At 45.3% G+C, this 12,650-nt stretch overlaps 1 protein-coding gene across 6 annotated transcripts in view; it reads left to right on the top strand.

The window, feature by feature from the left end:
• The window catches only part of ENOX2 (ecto-NOX disulfide-thiol exchanger 2), a 51,823-nt gene that overhangs the window by 15,759 nt on the left and 23,414 nt on the right, over nucleotides 1–12,650 (top strand). For all 6 annotated transcript variants that reach the window (XM_084813862.1, XM_084813863.1, XM_084813865.1 and 3 more), the window contains 5 exons: nucleotides 121–252; nucleotides 2,682–2,837; nucleotides 6,182–6,388; nucleotides 7,803–8,036; nucleotides 8,655–8,867. In XM_084813862.1, coding sequence (XP_084669988.1) covers nucleotides 121–252; nucleotides 2,682–2,837; nucleotides 6,182–6,388; nucleotides 7,803–8,036; nucleotides 8,655–8,867 — 942 coding nt within the window. The remainder of the gene's footprint in view (nucleotides 1–120; nucleotides 253–2,681; nucleotides 2,838–6,181; nucleotides 6,389–7,802; nucleotides 8,037–8,654; nucleotides 8,868–12,650) is intronic.

The raw sequence follows: 12,650 nt of genomic DNA, 5'->3' as shown, positions 1-12,650 counted from the left end.
CAAGCAATGCTTTCTTTATCACTTGAGAAAAAGAAAAAAAAATTAAAAATCTCTTCCAGCTTTTTGGCTAGCGATAAAGCCATTTTTAAAGATATTTGGTAACAATCATCCTTTCTATAGATGGCATCCAAACTCTGAGCCTTGAGTCTCCTCCAATGGATTTGGGCATGTCTGACCCGACAGCATGGGCCACTGCCATGAATAACTTGGGGATGGCACCAGTGGGAATGGCCGGAGAACCCCTTTTGCCTGGTAGGTGGTGCTCTTGATCCAGTATCGTCACTGCAAATATGCCCATCTTAATTGTGCTTGTGGGGTCAGTGTCCATAGAATGCATGGGATCCAGGCCCTGAAGGACACAGCCCTGTTTTCTACTCAAAATGCTAAGAGGGCATGGGTCATCCAAGGGAAGTGCTCTGTGCCAGTGCTCTAATCATTCCCTATTTCCTACCCAACTGTATTGTGTTACTAAACAATAGCTAAAACAAAAACATTAGTTCTGTAGCCACACATGATTTATTTAGCCACAAACCAGAGTAAATCTCCTTTTCTCTTGTTTGGATACTTGCTGTGATTTCCTTTGGGGGGGAGGAGTTGTTGACCCATCCCCGCCCCCGGTCTTCTGTGGAACACATAGCTTGGCTCATTTGCTTGAGTTATCTCTGGACCTGTTGCTGTGTGTGCTGTTTTCTGTGGTACATCTGCTCATTGGGAAGGATAGTAGGGCAAGTAAGCCAGCTAGCTCAGCACTGGGATTCCTGTGATGCTCATTGTCCTGTCACCTGTTACTGGGAAAAAATGTTTTTCAGTAAGAGAGTATTGGTGGTAGCGATTTCTGTAGCGCTTTCAGTGTGGACAGTGCTATATAATCCTGATCTAATTTGTCCTGCAGGGCTGGGGAGGGGGCCAGTTTGAAGTCCTATGAGAGTTTGCTTCCTTCTCTCCCTTAATGTGGAGTGTGGTTCCTCATACTCCTAGAGCAGAAGTCAAATCTGTAAACCTTGACACCTTCCTGCTCTAGAGAGCCTTATTGGCTATTTCTAAGCATGAACATATGGGGATTCAACGGAGGCCTCAGGATCCGCTGAAGATCATCCCCCAATTTTGGGGCACTTCCGTCCATGAATGTGTATGCACTAATAGGTCTAGATGGCAGGATAGAATGAGGGTGTTCAGATGTCATTGTAAACCACAATTTATTATGACAGGAATGACCCTAGTTTCCCCTTTAGGCTTATATACTTCCTCTCTCCTGTCTTCTCCTCTGATATGGCCGTGATGAAAAGATCATAGGTTTTGCTTTCATTTTTAAATTAACCACAGTTTAACGCAGCCTTCCCCAACCTGGTGCCCTCTAGATGTGCTGGACTATAACTTCTATGGCTATGCTGGCTGAGGGATGCTGGGAATTGGAGTCCATCACAAATGGAGGGCACCAGGCTAGAGAAGGGTGGTTTAGCATGTCATCCGAACGCTACCCTATGATTAATCTTAACTGTAGTTTGTTGAAACAATCCAGCTTTGTAAGTTACAAGTTGAAGTTGGCTTGTTTCAAACAAACCATAGTTAGATTAAGCACAGCTTGTTGGGTCTGGATGACACATGACAAGGTATAATTAATCAAAAACAGAAGCACAAAGGGCCACACCAGAGGAGGTGGCATGTGAGCCCAGGATGCTAGACTCATTCCCGTCACAATAAACCAGGTTTTATTATGATGTTCAAATGCAGCCGATAACTTTCCAGGTTCGTTAATATGCCACCTATGGAATGAACCTCAAATGGTGATGAGGCAGAGGAATTCCATAGCCCAGCCTCCCCCAACCTGGTGCCCTCCAGATGTGCTGGACTGCAACTCCCATTATTCCCATGCTGGCTGGGAACGATGGGAGTTGTGGTCCAACACATCTGGAGGGCACCAGGTTGGGGGAGGCTGCCATAGCTTTTTTGGCCCCTTTTCTCTCCACTACCTGTGCCTCTTATCAGCTGGTGACTGCAAAACACTGGCTGAAGAAAGACTGAAAATAGTGGGGCCACTTTTGGAGCACTGTCATGGCATTCAGTCCAAACATACTTTCCTCACCTCTCTGGGGTTGAGCTCTGGAAAGAAACAGATACCAGTTCTGCAACTTTGAAGCAGAATCTGGTTGTGACAGTGCTGATTGGCTGACTCCCCATGATGCTGCCAAGACACATAGACACCCTGTCCCTGGAGCAGTTTTTTTCCACTTCTGAAAAAAACATTTCCTTCTAAGAAAATGAATCGGCAGATGAAGAGATTTCTGTATCCAGGCAGTACTTTTAAAAGTTAGAAAAGACAGTAAACCTGTCTGAAGGATAGGAGTGGAAGGGCCAAGACCGATGCCTGAGCCAGCACGGCTGTCATTTCAGTTGCAAAGCCAGGAGGAAGTCAGGACGCCCACCCAACGGAGGGACAGGCTATGAGCTCTCTCCTTTTTAATACACGCTGTCCTCACCTGTAATCTCTCAATCATAAAAATGGGCTTTTGTGGGATCGTCTAGCTGCCAAACAGCTCTACTTCCCCAGGCTCAAAGTCGTACGCATCTCTCGAGTCCCCGAGCTTTTGATTTTACTGACGCATAATCTTCCTGGAATCCTAATTGGAATTCTTGAGCTCTTGCCACTGAAATAATCCTGGTTGTTCGTCTCTCTCTTTCAGACTTTGACCCTGCCCTTGGAATGATGACAGGGATCCCACCAATCAATCCCATGATGCCCGGCTTGGGAATGGTGCCACCGCCAATCCCGTCAGATATGCCAGTGGCTAAGGAGATCATTCATTGCAAAAGCTGCACACTCTTCCCACCTAACCCGAGTAAGCCTTGCTATAATACTTGCAGTTGCACTGGGATGAGATGTGAAATACCTGGAGTTAGAAATGGGAGTCAGATGGGGAAGCCTGGGGATTGCACAGGAGATGGCCTTCCATTAGTTATGGACCTGGTTCACACATAATGCTAAGCCATGGTTTATTTAACCCATAGCTGGTTGAATTCTCAGTTGTCATGATGTGTGAGCCCAGCTGCGCTAACAAACCATGGTTTGTTAACCATGAACAATCCAGAAAGAGAACCCATGGTTTGTTATGTTGTGAACTCTGGGTTGTTTAAAGCATGGGTTGTCATTAGGTTTGAACCCAGAACCATGGATTGTACATGGGTTGTTTCGCCAGGTTTCAGAGGCGGCAGGCAAGAGTAGTTAAAAAAACCCCAGCTGCTATACATACCAGTACTACAGCACCGCAAAGGCATTTGGGATACAAGGAGGGAATGGGTGAAGGAGGGGGAAAACAAACAAACCATGGTTTGTTCAATTGAGAAACCACGGTTTGTTCAATTGCCTGCCAGACAAACCATGGGTTAAATAAACCGTGTTATGCCTGAACCAGGCTATGAAATGAATCACAGAATCATATAATAGTAGGGTTGGAAGGCGCCTATAAGACCATCGAGTCCAACCCCTTGCTCAGTGCAGAAATCCAAGTCAAAGCATCCCTGACAGATGGCCATCCAGCCTCATCTTGAATGCCTCCGGTGTGGTAGAGCCCCCCACCTCCCTAGTTAATCAGTTCCATTGTCGTACTGCTCTAACAGTCAGGAAGTTTTTCCTGATGTTCATCTGGAATCTGGCTTCCTGTCACTTGAGCCCATTATTCCATGTCCTGCGCTCTGGGATGATCGAAAAGAGATCCTGGCCTTCCTCTCTGTGACAACCTTTCAAGTACTTGAAGAGTGCTATCATAGCTCCTCTCAGTCTTCTCTTCTCAAGGCTAAACATGCCCAGTTCTTTCAGTCTGTCTTCATAGGGCTTTGTTTCCAGTCCCCTGATCATCTTTGTTGCCCTCCTCTGAACCCTCTCCAGTTTGTCTGCATCCTTCTTAAAGTCTGGTGCCCAGAACTGGACACAGTACTCCAGATGAGGCCTAACCAGTGCTGAGTAGAGGGGAACTAGTCCTTCACGTGATTTGGAAGCTATACTTCTATTAATGCAGCCCAAAACAGCATTTGCCTTTTTTTTCAGCCACATCACATTGTTGGCTCATATTCAGCTTGTGATATACAACAATTCCAAGATCCTTCTTGCTTGTAGTATTGTTGAGCCAGGTATCCTCCATCTTGTAACAGTGCATTTGGTTTCTTTTTCCTAGGTGTAGATCTTGGCATTTATCCCTGTTAAATTTCATTCTGTTGTTTTCTGCCCAGCACTCCAGCATATCAAGATCACTTTGAATTTTGTTTCTGTCTTCCAGGGCTGTCCCACCCTGTTTCTGTTATCTGCAAATTTGATAAGCATTCCCTGCACCTCCTCATCCAAGCTATTAATAAAAACGTTGAAGAGCACTGGGCCCAGGACTGAGCTCTGCGGTACCCCGCTCATTACTTCTCCCCAAGTTTGAGAAGGTCCCATTGATAAGCACTCTTTGAATCCGATTCTGTAGCCAACTGTGGACCCACCTGATCGTTGTTTCATCTAGCCCATGATTAGCTAGTTTGCTAATCAGGATATCATGGGGCACTTTGTCTAAGGCTTTGCTGAAGTTGAGGTATATTATGTCCACAGCATTCCCACAGTCTACAAGGAAGGTTACCTGATCAAAAAATAATATCAGATTAGTCTGGCAGGATTTGTCTTGACAAATCCATGTTGGCTTCGAGTAATCACTACATTGTTTTCAAGGTGCTTACAGATGGAGTGCGTGATAATCTGCTCCAGAATTTTCGCAGGGATTGATGTCAGACTGACTGGTCTGTAGTTCCCAGGTTCCTCCTTTTTGCCGTTATTAAAAATCGGGACAACATTAGCCCTCCTCCAGCACTTCCCCCGTCCTCCATGATTTCTCAAAGAGAATAGGCAGTGGTTCTGAGAGTTCTTCTGCTAGTTCCTTTATTACTCTAGGATGCAGTTCATCTGGCCCTGGAGATTTGAACTGATTCAAAGTAATTAAGTATTCCTTGCCCATATGCCTATCAATATCAAGCTGCAATCCTGCCCCTTCAGCCTGTATTTCGCCTTTGGCAGGGGGGTCATAGACCCTCTTTTGGGAGAAGACTGAGCTGAAGTAGGAATTGAGCACTGAAGAGGAAGTTTTCCTCTGGAATTATCCTGATGAGGACTAACCAAGCCAGAATAGCTTTCAGAACATTGGAGGTAACCAAAGATACCCCAATGGGAGCACGGTGCCCCCAAGCAGCTTCATGTCCTTAAGGAGGAAGGTCATGTCTCTATCATCCCTGCCGTGCTGTTTGCTGACTGTGATAATTTAATGGGGAACAAAATGGAGAAGTTAACATCAGTAGCCAAAGCAGCATTCCTGAACGTCACTTGGTGAAGGAGTTCAGTGAATAACTTTCCAGAACTTAGTGCTCGTGTTTCGATGCTACAGGGGTGGGCAACTTGTGGCCCTCAAGGTGTTGTTGGACTGCAGTTCCCATCAACCCTAGCCAGGATAGCCAATGGTGAGGGATAATAGAATTTGCAGTCCAGTAACATCTGGAGGGCCATAAGTTGCCCACTCCTGCCTATGCTACCTTCTCCCTTTTGGATTGAATCCTCTCTGTTTTAGTATTTTCTCAGGTTTAGGGAGACATGGGGAGAGGAGTCTATAGAAACAAGAATAATTAAACCGTGCTTCAGAACTTCAACAAAAGTTGTTACCCTTTCACCACCCTGAAGAACAAAGAAACAGTGCTGAATGTACAGCAGTTTGGAGGCATTTTCCAGTGGAAGCCTAGTTTTGCATTAGCTGTTGCAGCAAGCTAATAATCTGCAAGGCATCATGAAAAGAAAGCCAAGTAAACATACATAAACCCTTACTTCCCCTTTTTATAATGCTGGTGATGTTAGTCCCAGTGTTATCTGGGGTGGATGTTTGCATTCGTTTGTGCATCGTTCATGCAGTTTATCTTTAGTAGTAATCCAGCAGTGAGCTATCACCAAATAAACAGAAGGATTTTTTCTGCTTTGGGAACTACACTGTGCTGGAAAGTTCTTGGCTTTCAATATTTTGAGGCAGGCGAGATATAACCTTGCCTGGCAGGGTAGAGTTGGCCAAGTGTTCTGACACTATGAACGCACAGCAGTTGTTGTCAGATTGTAGATGAATACCAGATGTCGTTTGGTGTTGGCAAGCTTCCGTATCATATTCCTTTTTTTCCTTAGATCTCCCCCCTCCCACTACGAGGGAAAGACCTCCAGGATGCAAGACGGTATTTGTCGGAGGACTGCCGGAAAACGGGACAGAAGAGACCATTGTGGAGATATTTGAGCAGTGTGGAGAGATCCTAGCCCTTCGGAAGAGTAAAAAGCACTTCTGCCATATCCGTTTTGCTGAGGAGTACATGGTGGACAAGGCGATTTATCTGTCTGGTGGGTGTTCTTTATCTGTGCTTTGAACTCAGAGATTATCATCTTTGTACATTGCACAGGGCACATGCAATCATGTCTGTTACGCCCCATTGCACGATCATTTCAGTTTCAGTTATCTAATTCAGAAGCCTTTAACTTCACTGTAACATGCATTGGTGACCGAGACAGCAGACAGCCATTGGGAATAAGATTTCCTACATTTGACTAATATAAAGAGAAAAATGCACAATTCAAAAATTTCAAAGAAACATAATACACAAAAGATATTAACATAGAGTAAGGTTTAAGCCAGGGGTGTTAAATCTCAGGCCTGCGGGCCAAATTTGGTCTCTCTGGGCTACCAATATGGCCCTCTGGGGTTTGCCAGATGACTATGCCCTCTTCTGCTGGCCCCACCTCCTTTCCCCTGACCACCTCTACTTTGCACATCCCCCGCCCTTCTGAAAGTTTGAAATGCCTCTTCTAAGGCTGAGTTACTGGCAGTAAGAGCTTTACACTAAAATATGCTGGTATTTTTGGCCCTGCCCTCTTTTTCCTTCGGCCCCACCTACCACAGGAATGCAGCCCCCGAGAGCTTCTTTGAAATGGAATTTGGCCTTTGGGCTGAAAGAGAGTCAGCATCCCTGATTTAAACATATAGTTTCAAATATTAGAAAGGAACTACTCTTTGGTGAGTTGATCAGATAGATCACTGAAAAGGGGCTAGAGTTCTAAGGCAGCAAGCAACTGATCATGCTTCGGTGGAAGAGGAGCCCCAGGAAGACACCTTCAAAATGTCTGCCTAATATCTTGTTCTTCGCAATGCCTGCTTGAAACAACTGATTGTTGGAACCCAGCAGCCTTTTAAAACTATCCAGAGCTCCTTTGGAGAACTCTGGAGGATAGCCTCCTTTTTATGAATCTGTGAAGCATCTGATGTTACGTTTATTACCCAGGTCATGTTATGGAAGCCCACAAAAGCCCTCCTCCAATGGTATCAGAAGGATCTGGCCAGGCCTCACTTTAACAAGGGCAGCATCAACCTTTCATCTGACCCCCCCACCCCTTTCTCCTAAGCTCACTCTGTGCTCTTTTACAAGTTTGAAACTTTGATCACTATATTTGCTAAGAGGATTTACCTGACTTGATTTTGGGCCTATGTAACTGGGCTTCGGCCGCACAGATGATACAACCATTGATAGACCAAGCAAACTGAGGTGTGGGGCTGGGCATAGCAGAAAGTGTTTATGAATGTATCGAGCCTGAATTCTGATATGATCAAACCTCAGCTGCAGCTGCTCGTGTTTCCTCCAACAGATCTTTCTGGCACTGCTGGAGGCCAAGCAGACAAAGCCCATGTTGCAGTTGGGAGGCAGAGGTAGAGTCGAACTGCAGGGTATCTGCTAAAGGTTCTTTCGGAATCTGTCATTGTCAGGGTATCGCATCAGGCTGGGCTCCAGCACTGATAAAAAGGACACAGGGCGCCTCCACGTGGACTTTGCTCAAGCCCGGGATGATCTCTACGAGTGGGAATGCAAGCAGCGGATGCTGGCCCGAGAGGAGCGCCATCGCAGAAGGATGGCGGAAGAACGGTTCCACCCTCCCTCCCCGCCCTCTGTTGTCCACTATTCAGATCATGAGTGCAGTATGGTTGCTGAGAAGCTGAAAGGTACTTGGGACTGCAGAGGAATGAAATAAACTGGCAGACGTTGATGTGAGGGCATCCTTCCCCGACGTGGAAGTTTGGGACTACAACTTCCATCAGCCCTAGCTAGCATGGCCAATGGTCAGGAATTCTGGGAGTTGTAGTCTAAAGCATCTTAGGGCACCAAGCTGGGGAAGGCTTCATTAAGGTGATGACAAGAGCATCAGAAGCTATCTTATATGCAGACAGTTTGTCCATCTGGCCCAGTATTGTCGACTCTGGCAACAGCTCTCTAGGTCTGAGGCAGAGGGGGTTTTCCCCATCATCCCCTTTTAACTGATGATTCGAGGGATTGAACCGAGGACTGTCTCCATGCAAAGCATGTGCTGTACCACTGAGTCCATCTCCATCTAGACACAGATGAGAACACTGCAACTGTCTACCGGCTATGGGGTTAACCTCAGCTTCAGTATTCTGAAGTTTTGTCTTGCTTGGGAAGACCGCTTCATGCGGACCCACATGAAACAAATCTTATGTTTTTGTCTTTTCAATATAATCATGCAGGGAGAGATGATGTAAACATATTTGCTCTCAAAATGCACTGGTGCTTTGCCTCTGAACAGTGTTTCTCTCTTCGGCCAGACGATTCCAAGTTTTTGGAAGCAGTGCAGACGTTGCTGACCTGGATAGAGCGTGGGGAAGTGAACAGACGGAGCGCGAACAACTTTTACTCCATGATTCAGTCAGTCAATAGCCACACCCGCCGGTTGATGAATGAGAAAGCGGCCCATGAAAAGGAGATGGAGGAAGCAAAGGAGAAGTTCATGCTTGCATTGTCAGCGATTCTTGCTCAGTGTAAGTGTGTGGGGTTTGCAGCCAGGGTTTTGAAGTTTAGCTAGATGGAAATGTACCATTTCTATAAAAAATTCCTGTTGAAGGTGGGAGAGACAGAGACAGAAATGTAGATCGAGAACGTACACCCTGCTTTCTAGGAAATTTATTTAGGTTTATCTGTGTTTAATTTCTAACCTACTCTACTACAATAGTATAAAGTTTCCAAGAAAATCAGCAAAAATATTTAAAAAACAAAACCCAGTAACAAGCCATTAACATATAAAGTACAGTAGGCTAAAGCAAATTTAAAATGAACCCAAACCTACATGACCATTAATCCTCAGTACAAATAAGAGAGTCTTACAAAACTTCTGGAAAACTATCAGGCTCAGATTTTGATGGGTCACTGGAGAAAAGGGCTCCCACATGTGTTAGGCATCCATTGTTGTTGTTCAGTCGTTCAGTCGTGTCTGACTCTTCGTGACCCCATAGATCATAGCACGCCAGGCCTTCCTGTCCTGCGCTCTCTCCCGGAGTGTGCTCAAGTTCATATTCATTGCATCGGTGATGCTATCTAGCCATCTCATCCTCTGCCGTCCCCTTCTCCTTTTGCCTTCAGTCTTTCCCAGCATCAGGGTCTTTTCCAGAGAGTTTTCTCTTCGCATTAGGTGGCCAAAATATTGGAGCTTCAGCTTCAGTATCTGTCCTTCCAATGAGCCCTCAGGGTTGATTTCCTTTAGGATTGACTGATTTGACCTCCTTGCAGTCCAGGGGACTTGTAAGAGTCTTCTCCAGCACCACAGTTCGAAAGCATCAATTCTTCGGCGCTCAGCCTTCCTTATAGTCCAGCTCTCACAGCCATACATTACTACTGGGAAAACCATAGCTTTGATTAGATGGACCTTTGTCGGCAAGGTGATGTCTCTGCTTCTTACTATGCTGTCTAGGTTTGCCATAGCTTTCCTCCCAAGGAGCAAGCGTCTTTTAATGTCATGGCTACAGTCACCATCTGTGGTGATCTTGGAGCCCAAGAAAGTAAAATCTGTCACTGCTTCCATTTCTTCCCCTTCTATATGCCAGGAAGTGATGGGGCCAGATGCCATGATCTTCGTTTTTTTAATGTTGAGTTTCAAACCAGCTTTTGCACTCTCCTCTTTCACCCTCAGCAAGAGGCTCTTGAGATCCTCTTCGCTTTCTGCCATTAGGGTGGTATCATCTGCATATCGGAGGTTGTTGATAATTCTCCCGGCAATCTTAATTCTGACCTGTGATTCATCCAACCCGGCGTTTCTCATGATGTACTCTGCATATAAGTTAAATAAGCAGGGTGACAATATGCAGCTTTGTAGTACTCCTTTCCCAATTTTCAACCACTCGGTTGTTCCATATCTGGTTCTTACTGTTGCTTCTTGACCCTCGTACAGGTTTCTCAGGAGACAGGTAAGGTGGTCTGATACTCCTATCACTTTAAGAATTTGCCACAGTTTGTTGTGATCCACACAATCAAAGGCTTTAGCGTAGTCAATGAAGCAGAAATAGACGTTTTTCTGGAATTCTCTTGCTTTCTCCATGATCCAGCGAACGTTGGCAATTTGATCTCTAGTTCCTCTGCCTCTTCGAAACCCAGCTTGTACTTCCGGTAGTTCTTGGTTCGCATACTGCTGAAGCCTAGCTTGTAGGATTTTGAGCATCACCTTGCTGGCATGTGAAATGAGCGCAATTGTGCGGTAGTTTGAACACTCTTTGGCGTTGCCCTTCTTTGGAATTGGAATGTAAACTGACCTTTTCCAGTCTTGCGGCCATTGTTGAGTGTTCCAAATTTGTTGGCAATTGCAGCACTTTCACAGCATCATCTTCTAGGATTTTAAATAGCTCAGCTGGAATACTGTCATCTCCGCTAGCTTTGTTGTTAGTAATGCTTCCTAAGGCCCACTTGATTTCACTCTCGAGGATGTCCAGCTCAGGTTCAGTGGCCGCACTATCATGGCTATCAGGGATATTAAGATCTTTCCTGTATAGTTCTTCTGTGTATTCTTGCCACCTCTTCTAATCTCATCTGCTTCTGTTAGGTCCCTGCCTTCTTTGTCCTTTATCATGCCCGTCTTTGCACAAAACGTTCCCTTGAGATCTCCGATTTTCTTGAAGAGATCTCTAGTCTTTCCCATTCTGTTGTTTTCCTCGATTTCTTTGCATTGTTCATTTAAGAAGGCCTTCTTGTCTCTCCTTGCTATTTTCTGGAACTCTGCATTCAGTTGGATATATCTTCCCCTTTCTCCCTTCCTTTTCGCTTCCCTTCTTTCCTCAGCTACTTGTAAAGCCTCCTCAGACAGCCACTTGGCTTCCTTGCATTTCTTTTTCTTTGGGATGGATTGAGTTGCTGCCTCCTGAACAATGTTACGGACCTCCGTCCATAGTTCCTCAGGCACTCTGTCTATCAGGTCTAATCCCTGAAATCTATTCCTCACCTCCACTGTATATTCATAAGGGATATGATTGAGGTCATACCTGAATGGTTTAGTGGTTTTCCCTACGTTCTTCAATTTAAGCTGAAATTTTGCAACAAGAAGCTCATGATCTGAGCCACAGTCAGCTCCAGGTCTTGTTTTTACTGACTGTGTAGAGCTTCTCCATCTTTGACTGCAAAGGACATAACCAATCTGATTTCGATATTGACCATCTGGTGATGTCCATGTGTAGAGTCGCCTCTTGTGCTGTTGGAAAAGAGTGTTTGCTATGATCAGTGTGTTCTCCTGGCAAAACTCTATTAGCTTTTGTCCTGCTTCATTTTGTGCACCAAGGCCATGCCTGCCTGTTATCCCGGTGATTTCTTGACTTCCTACTTTAGCATTCCAATCCCCTATGATGAAGAGGACATCTTTTTTTTGGTGTTAGTTCTAGAAGGTGTTGTAGGTCTTCATAGAACCGATTAACCTCAGCTTTTTCGGCATCAGTGGTTGGGGCATAGACTTGAATTACTGTGAAGTTGAATGGTTTGCCTTGGATTCGTACTGAGATCATTCTATCGTTTTTAAGATTGTACCCCAGTACTGCTTTTCCCACCCTTTTGTTGACTATGAGTGCTACTCCATTTCTTCTAAGGGATTCTTGCCCACAGTAGTAGATATGATGGTCACCTGAATTAAATTCGCCCATGCCTGTCCATTTGAGTTTGCTGATTCCCAAGATGTCGATGTTCAATCTTGCCATCTCATGTTTGACCACCTCTAGCTTACCTTGATTCATTGATCTGACATTCCAGGTTCCTAAACAATATTGTTCTTTACAGCATAGGATTTTCTTTTCACCACCAGACACATCCACAGCTGAGTGTCGTTTTGGCTTTGGCCCAGCCGCTTCACTCTTTCTGGCGCTACTTGGAAATACCCTCTGCTCTTCCCCAGTAGTATATTGGGCACCTTCTGACCTGAGGGTCTCATCTTCCGGCGTCATCTCTTTTAGCCTTGTGATACATTCCATGGGGTTTTCTTGGTAAGGATACTGGAGTGGGTTGCCATTTCCTTCTCCAGTGGACCACATTTTGTCAGAACTCTCTGCCATGACCTGTCCGTCTTGGGTGGCCCTGCACGGCATAGCTTATGGCTTCACTGAGTTACACAAGCCCCTTCGCCACCACAAGGCAATACCCCCCCAAATATTGCTGTGCACAGTTTCCTCTTCTTAATTTGGTACACTAATGGGATAGTAAAGGGAGCACTCTTGGATGTTCTTAAAGACTGCAATGAGACATAGAGGAAAACATACTCTCTAAGGTTTGTAGAGCCCAAGGTGTTTATGTTTTTATGC

This window comes from Heloderma suspectum, chromosome 9 (genome assembly GCF_057233095.1).
Source record: "Heloderma suspectum isolate Gila_16-S chromosome 9, 16-S_ref, whole genome shotgun sequence".
Taxonomy (NCBI): domain Eukaryota; kingdom Metazoa; phylum Chordata; class Lepidosauria; order Squamata; family Helodermatidae; genus Heloderma; species Heloderma suspectum.
The sequence above is the reverse complement of the archived record's forward strand: the minus strand, read 5'-3'. Positions and strand labels throughout refer to the sequence as shown.